This window comes from Pezoporus flaviventris, unplaced genomic scaffold (genome assembly GCF_033815535.1).
Source record: "Pezoporus flaviventris isolate CSIRO_AGI_PZ_B2104156 unplaced genomic scaffold, CSIRO_AGI_Pfla_v1 ptg000011l, whole genome shotgun sequence".
NCBI lineage: Eukaryota > Metazoa > Chordata > Aves > Psittaciformes > Psittacidae > Pezoporus > Pezoporus flaviventris.
In genome coordinates this window covers 2,723,970-2,744,049 of record NW_026892559.1, presented here as the reverse complement: position 1 = coordinate 2,744,049, position 20,080 = coordinate 2,723,970, and the positions used below count along the sequence as shown (strand labels likewise).

Here is a 20,080-nt window from a genome sequence, read left to right as displayed (position 1 = left end):
ACACAAATTGAATCCCATGTTCATGCTGGGAGGACCTCACTGCAGCATGCAGCAGGTGGAGAAGCACACAAAGCCTGTGGTCAGCATGTGGACCCTTGCTCAGGGGGGAATGGTGCCACCAGCTGCAAGCTCTCAGCTCTCTGCAGACACTTCTGCTGCAGAAAGCCCATGAGGCTGTCAGAGTGATGCAAAACTGCAAGGATAACAGCGCTTACAAAAACAGGGTCTCTGAATGGCTCTGGAAACCTGCAGCACACAGCTGCTGAAAAACGGGAAGGGGGGGAGGCAATAAATAAAAAGAAGTCCCAGACAAACCCAGCCACAGAGAAATTTGGCTGAAGAAACAGGAGTTTTGCTGAGAATGAAGGTGAAAGAGGACCAATGGCAAAAATACCACAGCAGCATTTTAAATTGTTAGGTAAAACTGAGCTTCTTCAGTGACCATCAGTGCAGACCCTCGCAGCACCAGCAGCTCTGCATTGAACAGGAGACTGCTCACCACTGGCAATGTTTGCAGCTCCCTGGACTGCAGGGCTGGAGGATGAGGAGCTGAAAAGCCCCACTTCAGCAGCAGCAGGGCTGGGAACCTTTCCTTTTCTTTCTCCCTGGCAAAAATACACCCTAAGTGTGGCTAGTTACTCTCTGTTACTAAAATGTAGGTCTTGGCTGTAAATCAGGAATGTCCCTTGAAAGGTGCCACCAGAGCCACCGTTGGTCCTCTGCCCCTTCTGGCTCCTTGCAGCTGGAGAACAGGAGCCTGAATGCCATTATTCTTCGTGATTGCTTGAGAAAAAGTAAAGAAATAGGACTGCAATGCAAGGGAGAGCTGTGGAACAGTTAGGCAAAAGGCCTCTGGCCATGTCCATTTATTACTAGATATTAAGGGTATTAAGCTCAAGCTCAGATGGCATTTGTGAGTCACTAACCATCTTCCCTCACATGTTTGGGGATTGTTTTCTGGCTCCTGTAAGATGCCAGAGTTCTGTTTCCAAGCACAGCTCTGTGACCCTGCAGAGCCCCTCCAAGATGCCATTTGCTCTGCAGGTCATGTTCACCTTCCTGCTGCCCAGGGGATGCCCTGCTCCCTGCTGGGAATGGTCCCGCCCTTGAAAATGGGTGACGGGAAGCCCTGGGGATGGCACTTGACTCCCAAGAGCAGAGACGGCAAGCTGGGCTCAGAGGTGGCTGCTGCTTTTGGTGGCCATCAGAGCCCACTGCAGGAGCCACCTGAAGAAGAAGACTGGCTGCAAGCATGAGAATATAGACAGAGGAGTGGCAGCTCCAGAGGCTCCCAGGGAGGCAGGGAATGGAAGGATGTGTCTGTGCCTTACCCAGGGTAACAACATGGGTTACTGTGCCCTGTCACCCGGCCTGCCTTTGGTATTTCACAAGATCACATAGTCCTTTAGGGAAACAAAGGCCATTATTGTTCTCCAGGTGCACAGCTAAGCTGTGTTCCCTCCTCTCCGCCTGCACCTCACCCCAGAGGGGCAAGTGAATTCCCTTTCTTGCATGGACACAGGCTGGAGTCATGGGAGCACCCCATTCCCAGTGGGGTGATGGGCAAAGAAGCCATCAGGCAATAGGCTCTGCAGGAAACAGGGCAGCAGGGACAGCATCCCAACTGGGCAGCAGGACTTTGGGGATGCTGGCTGGGTCCCCACCAGCATGGATGCGTGTGGTGGGTCAGCAGAGGAGCTGACCAGGCTGAGAAACACATCAGGAAGTGGGCAGAGAGAGTGGTTCCCGGGGGGGGGCTAGGGCAGTGGCTGGAGGAGTTGACAACACGCACACAAAGCTGCTGGCAAGGGGCCCAGGAGCTGGCGGCCAGCCGGGGTGGGGGGAAACAAAGAACACCACTAAAACAGGCACAACCCAAGGGGGCCAGGCTGGGGAGGGGGAGCTTGTGGAGGCCTGCAGTCCTAGGCTGCCATAGCAGGAAGGCAACAAGGAGAGGATCAGGTCTGTAAGTGCATCAGGGGTTTGCTGCACGTAGCTGCATGGGTTTTGAGCCAGACTTGAGATCTGGGTCTGGGCTCATTGGCGTACCTGCCCAGAGGTGACAGAGCCTTGTTGTGAGGAGTGTAGTATCTCTGTGGATCAACAACCCAAAGAGGAGGCAGGAAGCTGGGAGGAAGGTTCAAAGATTGATTTTCATTCTGGCAGAAGGGTGGGGAATGCGAGCGCTGCCTCTGAGGTCCTGGATAGCTCAGTATATGACCTGACGATCTGGAAACAAAGATGAGCAATATACCAAACATTTTTAAGAGATGACTCAAAGCTATGGACTCTTGAGAAGATCAGAAAGGACTGTAAGTGAAAGCACTAATGTGGCAAATGGGCAACACCACATGTTTGCCAAGGCTTAACTGGGCACGTGCAAAGTCAGAAAGAAGAAAACAAATCACACGTAAGTATTACTAAGCTCCAGATGGTCTCTAGCAGCTCACGAAGGGATCTGGATGTCACACAAGCCCTGGTTCTGTGAGTAGCTGCAGCTTAAAAAAAAAAGACCAAAAACCAACCCAGCACACACAAAATATTAGCATGCAGAAGGAATAAGGGGAGAATAATACGGAAAATATGATAATGTTATTATGTAAATCACTAGCGTGGCCTCTCTGGGAATACTGTCTGCAGTTCAAGTAAGCCTTTCTCAGAAAGGGCTGATTAGGTGCATGGCAAACTCATTCACAAAGAGAGATCAAGATGATTGGGGTTGTTTATCTCGGAAAGGAAATGAACAAAAGGAGATTGGCACAGACCAAGCCAGTCCGGAGCTTCTGGTTTTCTTCCTGTTCAATTCTATCACTGTCATATCTGATGCATGAGAAGTGCATGAAGTGATGTGGCTCTCCTCTGTCACACGCGGTTTGCTATTTCTCTCACCCTCTCCACCAGAAAAGGTATGACACATGTGGTAATGTTTCGTATTTTGGTAGGATCTGGGGAGGAGGAGGAGGTGGCTAAGGAAGAATCATTACTCTGAAGAGTAGGAATAAGGTAGAGGCAAGGATGGAAAAGGAGGATTTGCACGTTGACAGAGGGGCAGAAGGACCTGGCTTCGGGAGGCTCCTTCCATCTCCTCAGGCAGACCCTGCAGAAGCTGCCAACTGCTGCCCTTCTCCCAGAGCCCTAGACACTTCTAGACCAGGTCTTGGGGCTCCTTGGAGGTAAAGATAAGGAGCCTGAATTTGGTTAGTTATTCAGTAAAAAGCATCAGGGTAGTCGGAGGTACCTTCAGACTGAAGAACCGAAGAAACCTGCTCTACTTACCCCACATTACCATGCGCAGCCAGCAGCGACCGCAACAGCCTGTGCTATGGCTGCTGACACGCTGCTGCAGTGTGCTGAACTCCCCTCCTTGCTCACACGAGGCCGTTTGATGGCATTTAGGCCTGTCAGATCCAGAGCACTGAACGGAAAAGCCCTATTAGCGCCGTTCTGGGCCACGGGAAGCGCGCTTGAGGGCACACGGAGCAGCCAAGGCCAACAACCCAGCCCATTTCACCGCAGCACATGAAGCCCAGGCTGCTAACGAGTCCCTCCGTCCCTCCATGGCAGTACAGCCCGACTGCTCCACCCTCGCCTGTCCCCGGCCAGCCTGGGCCCCTCCGAGCCGCACCGCGGGGTCTCACTCGTGCCCTCAGCCCTTCCCCACAGCCTTTCAGGGTGTCCCCGCCGCCTCACCACGAAGCTGTCACCCCCTGAGGCACACGGTCCCCTCAAACCCAACCCCAACCCCAACCCCAACCGGGACCTGGATGGGGGCAGTCCCGCTCCCCGCCGGCAGGGGGCAGCCTCCCGGCGCGGGCTCGCAGCGCGGAGCGTCCCCTCGCGCTCGCCGTACGGCGGCAAGCACTAAGCGGCGCCCGGCCGGTAGGGGGAGCCAGCGCCGCGCTGCCACAGCGGCGGCCGGAAGGGATGGTTTGGGCCCCGGCGAGCTCGCTCGATGATTGGCGGAGGCCGGGGTCGTGCTCCGGAAGCGGCTCGGCCATGTTGGTGGGTGACCCCGGCAGCGGTGCCGGGAGGCAGGCGGCGGTGGGGTCCGCCGGTGGGCAGCGGTTGCCGTGAGGGTCTGGTCCGGCACGGTGAGTGCGCGGCGCCGGGCTTCAGGGGCCATTGTGGGGTACGCCCGGGTGCGGGGCCTCGGCGGGGAGCGGGGGCTGCGGGCGGCCCCCCGCAGCCTCAGCAGGGTCCCATCAGAGAGCCCGTTGTCCGCGGCGCGCCGTTAGACGGTTCCGTCCCTCTGGGAGGGAAAAGCTGACTGGGATCACTTCTCTCTAGGTTGCCGTCCCCGCGAACATCCCCCATGGCAGCGTGGTCCCGGCAGGCTGTGCTGAACCTCTACCGCGCTCTGCTGCGCCAGGGTCGTGGGCTGCGCTACACCGACCGGGATTTCTACCTGGCTTTCATTCGCCGCGAGTTCCGCAAGAACCAGGGGCTGCAGCGGCTGGAGGACAAGGAAAGGCAGTTGGAGAAGGGGCAAGCTTTCCTGCAGAGCAAGCTCGGGGGCCTGGTCTAGAGAGTCCCTATAGTTCCTTTTGGCCCCACTGCCATCTTCCTTCCAAATACCCTCGCCAACCGAAAGAGATGATTAACGCTCCCTGACCACCATTGCCTTGAAGAAGCCCGGAAGGTGCCTTCACAGGCACAGCAGGAGGGCTCTCCTCGTTACAAATGCATTAGGTCACAGGTAGGTCATTTACAGTGATACAACCGTGTTCTTTGCATTGCTGTTACGGTTAGCTTTGTGAAAGTGCATTTTTTCTGCCTAGGGATGAAGAGTGATGGGGTTCCTGGTTCATCCCGGTTCATTCAGACTGAGGTTTCAGCTTGGTCTTAGAAAGACCTAAGGACAGTTTTAAACTACCCAAGTGGGGCAGAGTCTGAGCTTTTGGCACTGGCTTAGAAAACAGAGTTTGATTCAGATTGTGAGAGTTTCGTGGTGTTTTCATGCCGTTTGACTGAGGACCCCTCTATGGGTATAGCGGTGGCAAAGTGTGTTTTACACATGTCGTTCGCCAGGGAGACTCTTTAAAGTTAAACATCAAGATGAGGTTAAGTGGGAAACAAAAGTACATGTGTAAGAAAACATTAAGGTTCATTGTCTAAAAACTGATTCTGGGAGTGGATTCTCTGAAGCTTCTGATTTGTTATGGGTATGCAGTTGACCATCCCTGCATTGCCTTGTCTGTGAGCAAAACTACATGCATTAGAATAAGAAAGTAAATTAGCGTAAAAAGCACCGTGCTTTGTTTGAGAAGCCCAGGTTTGAAAGACCTGAATGGTCTTAGAGTTTTACATAATAGACAGGATTTTATTGCAAAATATTGCTCAAGTGTTACTTTCTTTTTTAAAAAGCATTAGGTGATTGCACAGTTACAGAATCATAGAATGGTTTGTGTTGGAAAGGACCTTAAGATCACCTAGTTCCAACCCCCTGCCATGAGCAGGGATGCCTCACACTAGACCAGCTTGCTCAGGTCCACGTCCAACCTGGCCTTGACCACTGCCAGGGATGGAGCATTTACCACTTCTTTGGGCAGCCTGTTCCAGTGCCTCACCACCCTCACAGTAAAGAACTTCTTCCTTATATCTAACCTGAACTTCCCCTCCTTTAGTTTAAACCCATTACGCCTTGTCCTATCACTACAGTCCCTGATGCAGAGTCCTTCTCAGCATCCTTGTAGGCTCCATGCTTTGATTAGAAGCCCCGCATCAAATCTGGGATGTCTTTCTCCAGGTTATAAACGGAGCTGAAAGCAAAAGAAATGCTGTCATTGCAGAGCTTGATCAATACTGTTATCGTGTCTTGAGAATAAGCAGCTTTCTGAGGGAAGATAATTAAAGAGGCTGCAGAATTAAGTAGTCCCTTCCTATGGCTACGTGCTAGCAGCCCAAGAGCTGTGAGCATGGGGTGGAGAAGGGAGTGAACTGTTGGGGTTGTGTGTTTTGACCTGTTTGCTTAATGCTTCTGCTCCTTCCAGGTGAGATGGCAGGCGCTGGGCAGCGCAAAGGGAAGAAAGATGACAACGGCATCGGCACAGCCATTGACTTTGTGCTGTCCAATGCTCGGCTTGTGCTGGGTGTGGGTGGAGCTGCCATGCTGGGCATCGCCACGCTGGCTGTCAAACGGGTGAGCATGGGGGCACCGGGGTGCTGGAAAGAGGGAATGGGAAAAGCCCCAGGATGCTGGTGCTAGGCTGGATAAAATGCAAGTGATAGGCTCTTAACGACTCAAACTGTGCCTGCTGATGTTTCTTTAGATGTACGACCGGGCAATCAGTGCTCCCAGCAGCCCCACTCGCTTGAGCCAGTCGGGAAAGAGGAGCTGGGAAGAGCCAAACTGGCTGGGCTCCTCCTCACGCTTACTGACCCAGGACATGAAGACTAGCCTCAGCCGTTCCCTGCAGACCCTTCCCACTGATCCTTCAGCTGCAGACACGGGTAAGGAGCAGGGGGATACTTCTGCATTACAGAGTTGTCCAGGCCTGTAAACCTTGTATTCATTTAAAGGGTTACAGGAAAAAGAATGCTCTGTCTAGCTCAGGGTTTTGATATTTTCTTTTAAACAAGTCTGTTGGTAACTTCAAGAATTAAAAGTCAGGTTGGAAAGTAGTAAATAATAGTCATCTGTTTGCATTCTTAATTCCTCTTATGGTTTTGAGCTTTATTCTCCCTCAGTCTTTTATCTTTCAAGCTGAATACTTACCTGGGCAATCTTTCCTGATAAAAAAACATCCCATTCCTTTCAAGCTCTTTGTTGCTTTTTTAGACCATTCCAGTTTGTTTGTGGGTTGTTTTTTTCTAAGAGGGGAATATGCAAATTGTGAACGTACTAGCATTTTATAACAGTATTTTCAGTGTTATTTCTACCATTTTCCTAATAATTTCTGTAATGCTGTTTGCCTGTTTAGTGCTGTTTATCACTAAGTTAGTCTTCAACAGGCTATGAAAAGTGACCTGCAATTCTCCTTCTGAGTGGGATAGTAAGTAATTTAGAGTCCCTCAGTGTTTGTTATATGTGTTTGCTTGTTTTTTCTCACTGATTTTATCTTCTATCCCTGGTCACTTCAGGAGAGATATACTTGGAGATTTAAAGTAAAAATTAGGATCAAGCTTTTAACTTGATTTCCAGATTCTCTGAAGGAAAGTCAGCTTCAGGATGGCAGTGGATTTTCTGCTGAGGATTAGGCAGAGCTAGGCAGCTGTGTTAAATAGGGTTTAGATCATTTGATCAGAATGCCCAAAGATGAGTATTGAGGAATACAACCACTGATGATGGTGTCTTGCATTCTTGACTTAAAAATAACTTAAAATGGAAAAATAAGGGATTTTTGTTTCATGAACAGGCAATGAAGTCTGGTTCCCTGTGGTTTTGTGGGCCATTTCCATTTCACACAAAACCTCAGATCTGTCCAAAGCCTCCAGTGGGACAAGAGACAGCAGCTGCTGAGGTTGGGCAAGATGTGTTTGTGTGCAGCTTGGTCAGCCATTCTGCATGTGCTGCGTGGCCAAATGCCTGTTGCCGAATAACTGTGCGACAGCTGATTGCCTTAATGGGGCCACTGACTTGGGGTTTCTCCTGCACCCGTTAGGTACTAGAGCCCTTCCAATGACCTCTTAGATCTGTAATTCTCATTCATAACTTCTGAAACTCTTGGTCCGTGTTAAAAGGATTCTGAAAGATAGATGGAAACACTGCCATTTCTTTAGGAAGCCAGTCAGACAAAAAAGGGGCTTAGAGAATGTGTGCAGGTTAGACACTGCTTAGTAATGCAGGCGGCAGCATGAAGCATTGTGTTGTGCCTAAGAGTAGGTCCTCTTTTCTTTGGACAGTGAAAGCTTGAGGGAAGTTTGCGTTTGGGGCTATGACGGCCTGAGCTCTGCTAGCCCCAAGGTCTGTCACCTCATCATCCTGATAAGTGTTGGTCAGGCTCCTAACAACTATTTCATTACACGATGGTGTGATCTCCTCTGATCTTATTCCAAATCCATTATAATGTTAAAAACATAGTGAGATAGTGATGGTTGTTGAAGAGTGTCTTATCCACTGGTCTGGCATCATGCTGAGAGCTTCTGAACTGGTAACAGTGCTGAATTTTTGATGAAATTGAACTGGGGTGCTGCCCACATAACCATTAACGTCATGCCAAGGAAGTAATCTTGGTCTGTTCTGGCTAAATTCCAAATCTAGTAACTTGTTTTCATCTGGTTTGTTGCTTGTAGTAGTATCTTTTGAAGTTTCTCAGCACCTCCCTTTTGACTGGTACCTGTGTAAAGCATGCAAAATGTCTGCTAAAAGCTTTCTGAGACTTCGGAGGCTGCACTTCGCACTGCAGATTTTCTTCTGCGGATCACTTCATGGTGAGACACTGCAGAGGATCAACAGTTTTCCTTCTGTCTTGCAGACTTTTTCCGACCCACAAAGCCCAAGCCATCTGCCAAGAGGAGTCAAGTGGAGCTGAAAAAATCTCGCCTTCGCCTGTCTCTGCAAGAAAAGCTTTTTGCTTATTACCGAAGGAAGGTGGCTATCCCAGGAGATGAGCAGGCCCGGGCCAAGCAGGCAGCCGTGGATATCTGTGCTGAGCTGCGCAGCTTCCTACGTGCCAAGCTGCCGGACATGCCCCTGCGTGACATGTACCTCAGTGGCAGCCTCTATGATGATCTGCAGGTAATTCCTGGGGCCGCATGACAGGTCATTATCCAGAAGGCTGACAAGGCAGGGGCATCTCAGGCTTCCCTGTTGGCAGTGCTGTGTCAGCACAGCATTCCTCTGTAATAAAAGGCTCCTGGTGTCGCCTTTCCCACAGTGGAGCCAGGCGTTTATTTCTGCAGTACTGTTGGAACAGGCATGACCAGGCTGCTCTGGCACTGTTGGCAAAGCATTGCTTTCTGCTGGTTTATTTCTCTGGATTATCTCAGCCCTTCTTTCCTTCCCCTCTGACCCTCCCTTTAGCTGTATCTTGCTGTTTCTCTGGTAGACCTGTGTTTTCTCTCCGTCCCTTCTGTCTCCTTCCACATACATGATATTCCCCTAGAACTCCTGTGTATTCATACAGGTCTTCCCTTGGACAGCAGCCCCTGCTGCATATCTTCCTGATGTGAAGGTGCCCATGGCTATAGTGAGTGATTCAGAGGCACGCTTTTTTGTTTGAGTCAGAGCTCTGGAACGGAGTGTCGAGGGTCCAGTGAAACTTAGATCTGAGGTCTTAATCACATTGGTGAAAAGGGATCGTTAATGACCTTTTTCCAGACAACATAGCAGACCAGGTGAGGGCAGTACCTGGTTGTACAGTGGGATAATTAAACTTTGCCAATTTAAGTTTGTTTAGAAACTCTATACTCTGCTTCCTGTTTTATATTATCATGTGCTGCTGTGCCCTGGGTTAGCTGCATCTCACATCCAAGGAGTGGACTTAGAGTAATAGGAGGCAAAATGAGTCATCTATATGGAGTCCATGATAGGTCCTGAAGTATTTAAAGATTTCTAAGTAGGACATACCGCATGAGCACTAGCTGGGGTTTTACCTTGGAGCTATCCCCCTGATCATGGGAAGCAGTCCTTCAGAACATCCTTTGACAAAAGGAGGCAGTGAATCCCATACAGAGAGGAGGGTGAAGACAGCTGAATCCTTATTCCAGGTTCCTTTGAACAGAAGGCTATTTAAAGGTGGGGGATAAAACTGAGTGTGGCGAGGAACAGCATGTTCTTACTGACTTTTCTGTCTTGTGAAAGGTAGTGACAGCTGACCATATCCAGCTCATTGTGCCTCTGATGCTGGAGCAGAACCTGTGGTCATGCATCCCGGGGGAGGACACTATCATGAACATTCCTGGCTTCTACTTGGTGCGTCGGGAAAACCCAGAGTACTTTCCACGTGGAAGCAGCTACTGGGATCGCTGTGTGGTGGGGGGTTACCTTTCCCCCAAAACTGTAGCAGACACCTTTGAGAAAGTTGTAGCTGGTTCCATCAACTGGCCAGCAATTGGGACTCTCTTGGATTACGTGATCCGTCCAGCAGCTCCCCCAGCTGATTTGACACTGGAAGTCCAGTACGATCCAGAACGACATCTATATATTGACTTCCTTCCATCCCTGACTCTGGGTGACATCATCCTTGTGGCCAAACCCCATCGATTGGCCCAGAATGACAATTTGTGGCGACTGAGCCTGCGGCCAGCAGAAACAGCTCGCCTCCGGGCCCTGGACCAGTGCGATTCTGGCTGCCGTTGCTTATGCCTGAAGATCTTGAAAGCAATATGCAAGTCAAACCCAGCCCTGGGTCACCTCACTGCCAGCCAGCTCACCAATGTCATCCTGCACCTATGCCAAGAAGAGTCCGACTGGTCCCAGGACATGCTGGCTGATCGCTTCTTGCAGACGCTGAAGGGGTTGATCCGATACTTGGAGGCAGGAGTCCTCCCTAGTGCTCTGAACCCCAAGGTGAACTTGTTTTCAGAGCTTACCCCTGAAGAAGTGGATGAGTTGGGCTATACTCTCTACAGCTCTCTGTCAGAGCCAGAGGTCTTGCTGCAGACATAATGGGGCCTTACCTAGAGAAGTATTGATAGGGTTTAGCCACAATGGACTTTGATTACCACGAAAGATGTCTCCTCCATCTCTTTCTCTTTCTCTTTTTCTCTTCTCTTTCCTATCCCTCCCCTAACCCATCCACCCCACCCCACCCTACCCTCCTTTTGGTTCATTATTATTTCCTGCTGTGGAGTTGGTGCTCCCACTGAATTTCTTGGTGCTACTGGTCCATTTCCACCATCTCTGTCCCAACAGGTACCCATTGGCTATGGAAAAGAGGCTAAAACTGCAGCTCTAAGATCCTCACATCCATTCTGCCAATATTTTAAGTGTCTACCAAAAAAAAAAAAAACAAACCAAACCGAACTATGCACTTTTTTTTCCTGTAGTGCAGTTACTACAGTTAAGTCCATTTTGGTTTGAAGAAGGTGGAACTGGGCTGGTAAATCCAGTGACAATTTCAGCAGACTTGCATTGAGATCCTTTCCCCCACCCTGACTTTGCCCCATGTTTCTTTTTCCCTCCTGTTCCACACTGTCTCTTCTTTTATTTTGGGGGGTTTTAGGTCTTTTTTGGTCCCTTTGACCCAGTCATGCAGGGCAGACTGAGGGAGATGTTTTGGATAGGGTTGCTTTTTGTATTTCTGAGAGGTTAATGATGACACTGGCAGTATTTAGGGCTGTAGAGCTTGGAACAGGAGAATGCCCAGGGATCCTGCTCCTACAGAGCCACCTCATCCTTGGCAGCATAAAGGCTGAGGCTTGTCCAGTCTGCTGCAACACAGCTTCCAGTATGGGCAGTTCTCACTGAAGCCATCATAAGGGAGCAAGAAGCCTTTGTGGTCTGGCTGTGTTACAAGGCCGAAGGAGCAGGGCTTGCCATTCCTGCCTAGCCAGATCTGCTGGATGCTGCTGGTGGGAATGGCCCTGGGGAATGGAGAACAGGGCAGCTCATCGGATGCCTCTGGCCTAGAGGAAGAGAGGCTGATCATGGGGGAGGGGTGGGAGACACACATGGGAACAGGGATTATTTTTTTCATCTTTTCCCCAGGAGATTATGGCTGTTCTGGTTTATAGGGGGTGGAAACAGGACTGCATGCCTCAAAGGGCTCTGTGATAAGCACACGTAAGCCAGGTTCTCACCAGCCTTATATCTGTGAAGGTGACAGGACTGAGCTGGTGTCATCAGCAAGTTTCTGTCTCATACACTGATATTAAGGTACATATGCAGAGATGGCATTTGGAGATATGTTGTCTTTGCCATCTGCTCTCAGTGTGTGTTTTAGTTCCCTCCCCAGCCACCTCAGAACTGAGGCTGTCCATCCCCTTCCTCATTCCCATGTGCTGACTTTCCAGTGCTCCCAGTTTACAATTACTCTTGGAAAGCTGGTGAGGGCGCACCTTCCTGTTCTGTTTGGATCTGTTGGTAATGCAGTTCTGCCCACTCCTGCTTATGGTTGCTGTCAAGCTGTTCTCGTTTAGCTGCCCTCCCATTCACTGCTGACCATGATATGGGTTTCAGGGGGCAGCTGCAGCACTGCTGGTCTCCTTAACTAGCCACACAGTCTTTCTGTACTTTTAATTAAGCCTTCTGGCCTCTTGACTTCAAAGAGGGGGAGAGAAGGTATCCTCCCGAGTCTCTCTCAAAGACCAGTTGTCATTACAGAAATATACCTTTTCCCAGCTTTAGCACCTTTTTCCCCCTTGTTGTCCATCCTCCCTTGCCAATGGAGGGAGGTACTGCACCAGCAGTTTGGAGAGAGCATGAATCCTCTTTTCTTCCCTTCCTCTCAGGGCTTCTCCCATTTGACAGTGAAGTTTCAAGGTGTTCAGGAGTAGAACCATAGAGGGGAGTCTTTAGTCCTTGCTTTCTTTTTAGAGGCAGTGTTAGTGAGATGAGGGAGGGAGCATCTATCCCTGGACAATCCGTCCATTTTAGCCAGGATGTCAGATAGTATTCCTATACAGTGATAACGCAACGTTGCATTTTAAATTATTTAATCCTTAGGGTACTGGTATTTTTTAGACTGCCAGATGCATACTTTGAAGTCTGTGTGTGTATATAAAGTCTGTAAGTGTATAAAGGGTTAACACAAGTTTCATTTGTATGATTCTGTGTTTTGTAAGTTTTGCAGCAGTCAGTGTTGGTCAGCTGTTGATTGCTTTTCACTCTGGTTCCCAGATTTTCTTCCCCTCTTCCTTTCCCTGCTTTCCACTGCCTTTCTGATGTCAGCCTTCCTCGCCTAAAAGCAGACGGATGAGACTTGGAGCCTATGGGCTATTGGGGGAAATTCCCCTTTCTTTTAATTACTTGAAGGTCAACAAAAATATTAAAATATGTGGGTTGTCAGGAGTTCCCTGTAAGTTCATTTCTTCAGTGTCATCTCACCCCTTCACTTGGTGCTGACTCCAATACCGTGGTCTTCACATAGAATGTTGTTGAGCAGGAACATGGTTTGGAATGATCAAAACTATAGAAACAAAGAAAGGTGAGACACAAACAGAAGGAAGCCAATGTCTTAGCTGGCTTGTGTCACATACATATCTCTTTTTACACATGAATGCTTTTACTTCTTCCTGGCAACCTAATGAATTAATATTTTACGGCCATTTCTTGCTGCTATTGAGCTCAATTTGTGTATCAAATGGAGACTGAAGCTGCCTTTTTGCCTTTTCTGTAGCCTTTGCTCCACTTCACTTGAATCACTCCCATCAGTTCTTCCCTTCAGTTGTGTCCTCCTCTGAGCTAGCCACAAGCCCGTTCTCGGGAGGCAAATGCTCACTTCTACAGGCAGCCACCCCAGTGGGCAATAGCTGCCCTGGCAGTGGCAGTCTCAGCAGAGGCCAAAGATGTAATGTGTCACAGGGACACTGCAACGAGGAGTATTTCGAGAGTAGGGTCAGGCATAATTAGCAACAGAGGCCAGGAAGAAGGAGTAGGGTAAATCTTCGGGAAGCTTACATAATGCTGTACCCAGCCTGTGGGTCAGACAGACTGTTACAGCATCTTTTGAACCGGATCCTTTCAGTATTAAACACAGTACATGTGGTGATGAACAGACTGGAGGGCTCTCGCCTATGGTTAGGCTCCTTCCTAGTCAAAGCTATAGCACAAAGCAGGAGGACCTAAAGATGAATGTGAAGAGGGCAGCTCCCAGCCACCTTCCTGGCAGAGCTGCTCAGAGACAAATTGATTGTAAGAGGCCCAGAGCATGCGTTTGGTTGGTTGCTGCCTGGGCTCTCAAGGATGCTTCCCACGAGATTGTAGTCTTGTTCCCTGTAACCATGGGGCGAGGACCAACTTGCTTAGCTGTGGGGTTGCTCAGTGTTGCTGAGCTCCACTGCTAATCCTTAAAGTCAGATGGATTTCTTTTCCCACACGTTTAAAAGCAATTATGAAAGAAAGTGGCTACTTTCTGCCTCCTGGTGAGCTGCTGTCAGGGCCCTTACTCTTAGTTAGCATGTGGGTACCTGCAGTGAGAAATGAAGAGATGATGCCCCATCTCTCCTAGGCCTGGAGGCTGCAGATTTGCAAAGGGGAAAGTCTTAAGTGCATGGTCTGTGACAGAGTGTGTGAGATTCTGGAATAAAATGACTTTCCACAGTTCCCTGGTTGTCTCTGGTGTGTTTATAAACAAAGGAGCGTCTCTCAGTGCATCACCTTCACCCTGACATAATTCTGCACCACACCAGTGGCGTGGTGTCAGTCTCAGCTTGGAGACTGACGTGCCCCTTGCTGATTCACTTGCTTTCCCTTTGTGGCTCTCTGCAACTTGTCTTGAGAGAGCAGTCAGCTCGGTGCTGCAGCTCGCTGGCTCCTGGCAGCATTCGCATCAGTCACAAGATGATGTGTAATTACAGTGCTGTGCCTCCCATCCTTTCTCTGATAGCCGCATGCCTGGGCAGGCACCTGTTTTTCATGTGGCTCCCCAGACTTCGCAGGCTTCCGTGCCTCTTAATATTAAACTTTCCTGCGCAAGCTTCCCTGCCCTTGCTCAGTTGTGTTTCTTTCTCCATGCCCATCCTGTCCCTGGCCAGATGTGCTCCTCCACTTATCCAAGCATCAGCCTTGAGGCAGTGAGGAAGCTGCTGTGCCAGGGGCCTGTGTCTGATCTAATCGAAGCTCTTCCAAGTAAGACCCAGATCTATGTGCCTGCTTGGGGTGGGGCAGAAGTGCTGAACGTCAAGTAAAGCACAAAATTGTGCTGCTTTTGATGGATCCCAGGCTCCTTACTTGTGGGAAGGCATTCTATGGGGACATTGTCCTGTGAGACTTGTTTTAATGAGGACTCGGCAATTAGCATTTAACAATCTTGGAGGCTCAGGGGAGACCTTAGAGCAGCTTCCAGTACCTAAAAGGGGCCTACAAGAAATCTAGAGAGGGACTTTTTACAAGGGCATGTAGTGACAGGACAAGGGGGAATGGCTTTAAACTGAAAGAGGGGAAATTTAGGTCAGCCATGAGGAAAAAGTTCTTCCCTGTGAGGGCGGTGAGGCCCTGGCACAGGTTGCCCAGAGAAGCTGTGGCTGCCCCATCCCTGGCAGTGTTCAAGGCCAGGTTGGAAGGGGCTTGGAGCAACCTGGTCTAGTGGAAGGTGTCCCTGCCCATGGCAGGGGGTTGGAACTGGGTGTGCTTTAAGGTCCCTTCCAACCCAAACCAGTCTGGGATTCTATGATACAAAGGGAATCTACATCTCTAACGTTTTGTTTGTTTTTTTTTTCTGATACCCCTCACCTGTGGTGTTTTGGGATTTTTCCTTTAATCTGTTCTGTGCTAGATACAGATCATACAAGATCAAGCACGTTACACATCGTATGGAGCCTTATAGGAATAGCTAAAATGAGCTGCTTTGTGCAATCTGTGCCAGGCAATACAGCCTCAAGTTAATGCCCCTGGAAAGCCTAGAGCTTGCAATACATGTTTAATGTATGCAGTGGTTTGCACTTTTGCATAAAAGCTGTCCTGGCATGAACAGGGAGGAAAGATCAAAAGATACGGATTTGTTTAATGGAGTGAAGAAATAATTGAGGGGAGTCAGGGTAATTATTTCAAGTATGGAAAAGGTTGCTACAAAGAAGAGCATAAATGGTTCTCCAGGCTGCAAAGACTCTCTGTCTCTCCTCTTAGCCTAAGGAACAAATGGCTTAGGAGGAAGATGAATTTTGGAAAAAGCAAAATATTTTGCGTGCTTTGTTATATAACCAGGGCCCTGTCCTGGAAATGAAGCAGTAAAATTACATTTTACTGATTTATTTTTGCCTGTCCTCATTTTAAACAAATAAAAAAATAAACTCCAGTCTGACTATCCTGTGGCTGATCTTAGGCTGGGGGAGAGGGGGAGAGGATGACTGTATCCCAAATATGAGATTATCATGCTAAAACATTGAACTAGAGGATGAATGTTTCTTTTCTTCCCCAAAGACTTCATCGCCTCTGAGGGGATTTTTAAGGTTTATTTTGATACTCTAAATTCTGGAAAAGATGCAGACAGCTGCTGCTTTTTAAATTTAGTTTCATGGAAAAAAGAGGGGCCTCTTCCAAATGAGAAGGCTCTCTTCCAGGTAAGATAAAATACAGTGGTCTGCTCCCTGCACTTGGGTGTGATTCGATGGCTCCAGAATGGCTCACTGAATCTGCAACTGGATCTTGAAACGTTGGGCTTTGCTCAGAGATGCAGCAAGCAATAAATGGGAGATTTCCCCTCCTGCCAGTGAAACTCAGTATTGGCTCCCAGCCCTAAGAGGACTGCTGCAGTCTAGACACTTGGGGAACTGTTTGAGGTATCTGGATCTTACCTTCTTTATCCTTGTCAGGCTGAGTTACGGTCTGAGAGATTTGACAAATATCCTCCCGCTCCGTTTTTTAGGATTCAACTTAAAACAGCTCTCATGTAACAAGTATGTCCTCTACACAATGGGGGATAGCACAGTCTAAATGTTTTCCTAGTGTACTCTGAGAAGGGCAGCATTACCCACGAGTCACAGAGCCAGAAATGTGGTGGTGAGCAGGCTAATAATATCTTCATAGTATGTGATCCTGCGGAATACTGCAAAGGTAAGGCAAAAAAAGAGTGGTCTAACCAACAGGTAAAGCATAGAAGATCTGAAATCATTCTCTACATTAAAGCGTTCTCATCATTTTATGACTAGCAGGAGAGTGGGAGACAGAGTTTGGCTCGTGGAACTCAACTTTTCATGGTCTTAAGCTTTCCTAAGTACTCACGCAGAAGTCAGTTCTGAACAAAATCACTTTAAACACGCTAAAAGTGAGATTGATTTTTATTTTGCTGCCCTGGTTCAATTTCCCTGGCTCCAGTGGCTAAGTAGCTCTTTGATCTGTCTATTAACACTCAGTGCTAAGCTTCTCAGGGGAAATATATATATACACATCAATTCTAACCACATTCTTCGTGGAAAGCCATCTCTCACAAATAAGAGGCAAAAGTTGCTTGTCTGAGTTTTCAGGTTTGTTTTGGATCTTCTTTTTTAGGCAACAATTACTTCGGTGCAAGCCAACCCCTTCCCCTGCCCCTCAGCACGGTAGAATTGTCACTGATCCACAGAAGCACAGGAATGATACACTGTGCCATCAGTCATCCCACTACAATGATCCTAGTCTGGTAGGTCTCTCTTGTCTCATTCTGCTCAGCCTTCTAAAGAACAGAGACCTAACAGGCAACAGACACATGGGCATAGATGGCAAATGATCTTGGCTCTTCACATGTCCTGTCAGACACTGCTTCAAAGCTCACAATGCCCTGGCAGGCTCCTTACCCCCTCCAAAAGGCAAGAAGCAATCACTCCCGGAAGCAGTGTGGCAGCAAGACATTTTTGCCTTCAAGTTCTTAAATTTATTCAGCACAGAGGATAGTTACAGCCTTGGACTTGATAACTACTGCCGATTATACAGATAATACAGTCTGAATTATGTTCGACTCCTGCCTGTTCACAGCAGCAGCGGTACGCTGTCAGAGAGCCTGCGATGCGCTGAAGCAAAGGTAGAACAAGACAGGAATCCCATAAGCCACAGAGCTGCAGCTCCCATACTGCTTGTTAAGAGGGCATGTTGGCAGGGGCCCAGCTTCCTGGCATTCATGTGGAGGTTAGGTTTTGCTGAGGCAAGCGCGTGACCAAGGCACAAGCCTTCTCTTATCCAAATCAGTGCCTGTGGCTGTGAGAGAGACAGTAGAAATCATCTTGTACAATGAGCTAATGATTCGGATTAGGAATACTTCTCCTTTCTTTTTGTTTTTGTTTTGTAATTTATTTCTTATGTAAGAAGAGAAAATTCAGAAAAAGAATGATTCATCTTCAGTTTGTCACTTTGCATAACAAAAGAAGATGCCTGGTGTCACCAGCAGGCTGGACTTCCAAGTCTTGTGGCCTGGGACAGACTTCACCCTTCTGTGGTCAGACAGAGCCTGCCCTGCCTAGAGGAGACCTATATTTCTGATAAGTGCTCATCATCTAAATCAGTCTCACTGAGACTGCATGGCTAAGGTGAATAGCTCAAATGTTACCTTCCTGAACAGCACCTATGTTGCCTCAGCCCCAGTGATGTCTACTGTCATCATGATCCCAGTACAAGGCCTCAACAAAGTCTCTCCCTTTGAGTGCCAAAAGAGCAAGCCAGCAGTGCCTCCCTCCCCAGCAGAGGTGGGTTGCTGTGGCTGGTTTCTCAGGCACATCTGGCTTTGGCCTCCAAACAGCTCCCTCAGCACTCAAGCACAGAAACCTCCTCTTGTTAAAAGAACTGCAAACCTCTCTCACCATGTGCCACAGTGATACCAGTAAGAGGGGCAGTGGATTGAGAAACCACAGCACCTATTCAATACAACACTTTGGCCACAAAGTCTTCTGCGACTATTACCTAGTTTGCCCATGGCCAATCCCCCTGTAACACATCTGAGGAGCCTCTGCTGAGGCCACCCACAAGCCCCTGTGCAAGTTCAGGGAGCAGAGCATTCTCCAAGTCTTCTGGAAGAATTTTCTTTCTGACATCGTTTGCAAACTCTCCTAACAAGAGACCTTAGGAGGCAAAATTACAGTCATTTGGGAAAAAGCTATAAACGAAATGATATCTCAACTGCATCAACATCTGCCAAGACTTTCTCTCTCCTCCTCTGTAAACAAGTATATATTAAAACAGATTGAAGCCTGCTGGTAAATTCCAGCCACTGAGCAGCTGCTGCCTCTGAAGACTGGAGATATATTACTGAATAATGTCTGCAGCGTTCTTCCCCAAGGACCTGGGGAGCTACAGCCTCAATAGTGATTTATCCCCAGATGAGTTTCAGAGCTTCATGGGAACTAGCTGTTTTGTCAGTGTTCCTGCTGAAGCTCCCTGCCAGCATCAGAGATAAAGAGATCTCTCTCACACACAAGATATCCCCAGGATTCTGGTTCGTTTCATTAATAGGGTATACCTGTTCACAGTCTTTCCTCCCAGCCTTATCAAGACCCTCTGAAGTTATGTGAAGTTAATAACAAATCCCCAGTTGGAGCACACAGAGCATAGTCTGGTACTTCATCAGCCTTTCACTGTGCATCTCCCCTCACTGAACAATAACTCAAGCTCAAATAACCTTTCCACCCTCTTCAGATGAAGCTGCGAGTTTAGATGCCAGGTTCAGTTGTGCAGGGTGATGGCTACTGGAATGATAAAGGAAGGAGTCCTTGTGCTGACAAGTGTAAGGGGCACTGAGACAGTCAAAGACAAATCCACTGCAGTGACCACAGGCTGTTAACTCACTCACTGGTGTCTGTGGCTGTCTGAGATGCTGCAGTCTCATAATCCATATCTGCTTGTGAGGCCTCAGCTCTTGCTAGCTTCACACTGTCAGGAAGGAGGAAATGTGCATCACCACTCTCCTCTTCATCCTTTTGCACAGAAAGACACAAGGTTGGTTGGATTTGATGATCTTAAAGGTCTTTTTCAACCTAGCTGATTCTATGGTCGGGCAAAACCAGGCACAGGTACATGTTGGGCGGAGAAAAGATTCAGAGCAGCCCTGCGGAGAAGGACTTGGGGGTGTTGGTTGATGAGAAAATGAACATGAGCCAGCTTCAGCGTGCCCTCACAGCCCAGAAAGCCAACCATATCCTGGGCTGCATCAAAAGGAGCGTGACCAGCAGGTTGAAGGAGGTGATCCTGCCCCTCTACTCTGCTCTTGTGAGACCTCACTTGGAGTTTTGTGTGCAGTTCTGATGTCCTCAACATAAAAAGGACATGGAACTGTTGGAACAAGTCCAGAGGAGGGCCACAAGGATGATCAGGGGACTGGAGCACCTCCTGTATGAAGACAGGCTGAGGAAGTTGGAGCTGTTCAGCCTGGAGAAGAGAAGGCTGCATGGAGACCTCATAGCAGCCTTCCAGTATCTGAAGGGGGGCTATAGGGATACTGGGGAGGGACTCTTCATTAGGGACTGTAGTGGTAGGACAAGGGGTAATGGGTTCAAACTTAAACAGAGGAAGTTTAGATTGGATATAAGGAGGAAGCTCTTTAATGTGAGGGTGGTGAGGCACTGGAATGGGTTGCCC

The 20,080-nt window shown here is 48.7% G+C and overlaps 2 protein-coding genes across 3 annotated transcripts; both read left to right on the top strand.

Annotated features, from left to right (window-relative positions):
• Positions 1-3,971: 3,971 nt before the first annotated feature.
• Positions 3,972-10,549, top strand: MIEF1 (mitochondrial elongation factor 1). 2 transcript variants are annotated; one of them, XM_061450789.1, is made up of 5 exons: positions 3,972-4,091; positions 5,991-6,139; positions 6,270-6,450; positions 8,415-8,677; positions 9,743-10,549. In XM_061450789.1, exons 2-5 carry the CDS (start codon positions 5,996-5,998, stop codon positions 10,547-10,549), a joined length of 1,395 nt encoding a protein of 464 aa, XP_061306773.1. In that variant the 5' UTR covers positions 3,972-4,091; positions 5,991-5,995. The 2 variants fall into 2 exon arrangements, with proteins under 2 accessions (XP_061306773.1, XP_061306774.1); XM_061450790.1 differs by lacking the exon at positions 3,972-4,091 and adding an exon at positions 4,564-4,696.
• Positions 3,977-4,528, top strand: LOC133267991 (mitochondrial ribosome and complex I assembly factor AltMIEF1). The gene is made up of 2 exons (XM_061450793.1): positions 3,977-4,091; positions 4,288-4,528. Exon 2 carries the CDS (start codon positions 4,313-4,315, stop codon positions 4,523-4,525), a length of 213 nt encoding a protein of 70 aa, XP_061306777.1. The 5' UTR covers positions 3,977-4,091; positions 4,288-4,312; the 3' UTR covers positions 4,526-4,528.
• Positions 10,550-20,080: the final 9,531 nt, after the last annotated feature.

What these genes read in the sequence shown, in the direction of transcription:
- LOC133267991 (XM_061450793.1), top strand. Translation starts at nt 4,313, where the DNA reads ATGGCAGCGTGGTCCCGGCAGGCTGTGCTGAACCTCTACCGCGCTCTG.
- MIEF1 (XM_061450789.1), top strand. Translation starts at nt 5,996, where the DNA reads ATGGCAGGCGCTGGGCAGCGCAAAGGGAAGAAAGATGACAACGGCATC. An exon ending in TCCTTCAGCTGCAGACACGG is followed by an intron (nt 6,451 to 8,414) that starts GTAAGGAGCAGG and finishes TCTGTCTTGCAG; the next exon opens with ACTTTTTCCGACCCACAAAG. An exon ending in GCCTCTATGATGATCTGCAG is followed by an intron (nt 8,678 to 9,742) that starts GTAATTCCTGGG and finishes GTCTTGTGAAAG; the next exon opens with GTAGTGACAGCTGACCATAT.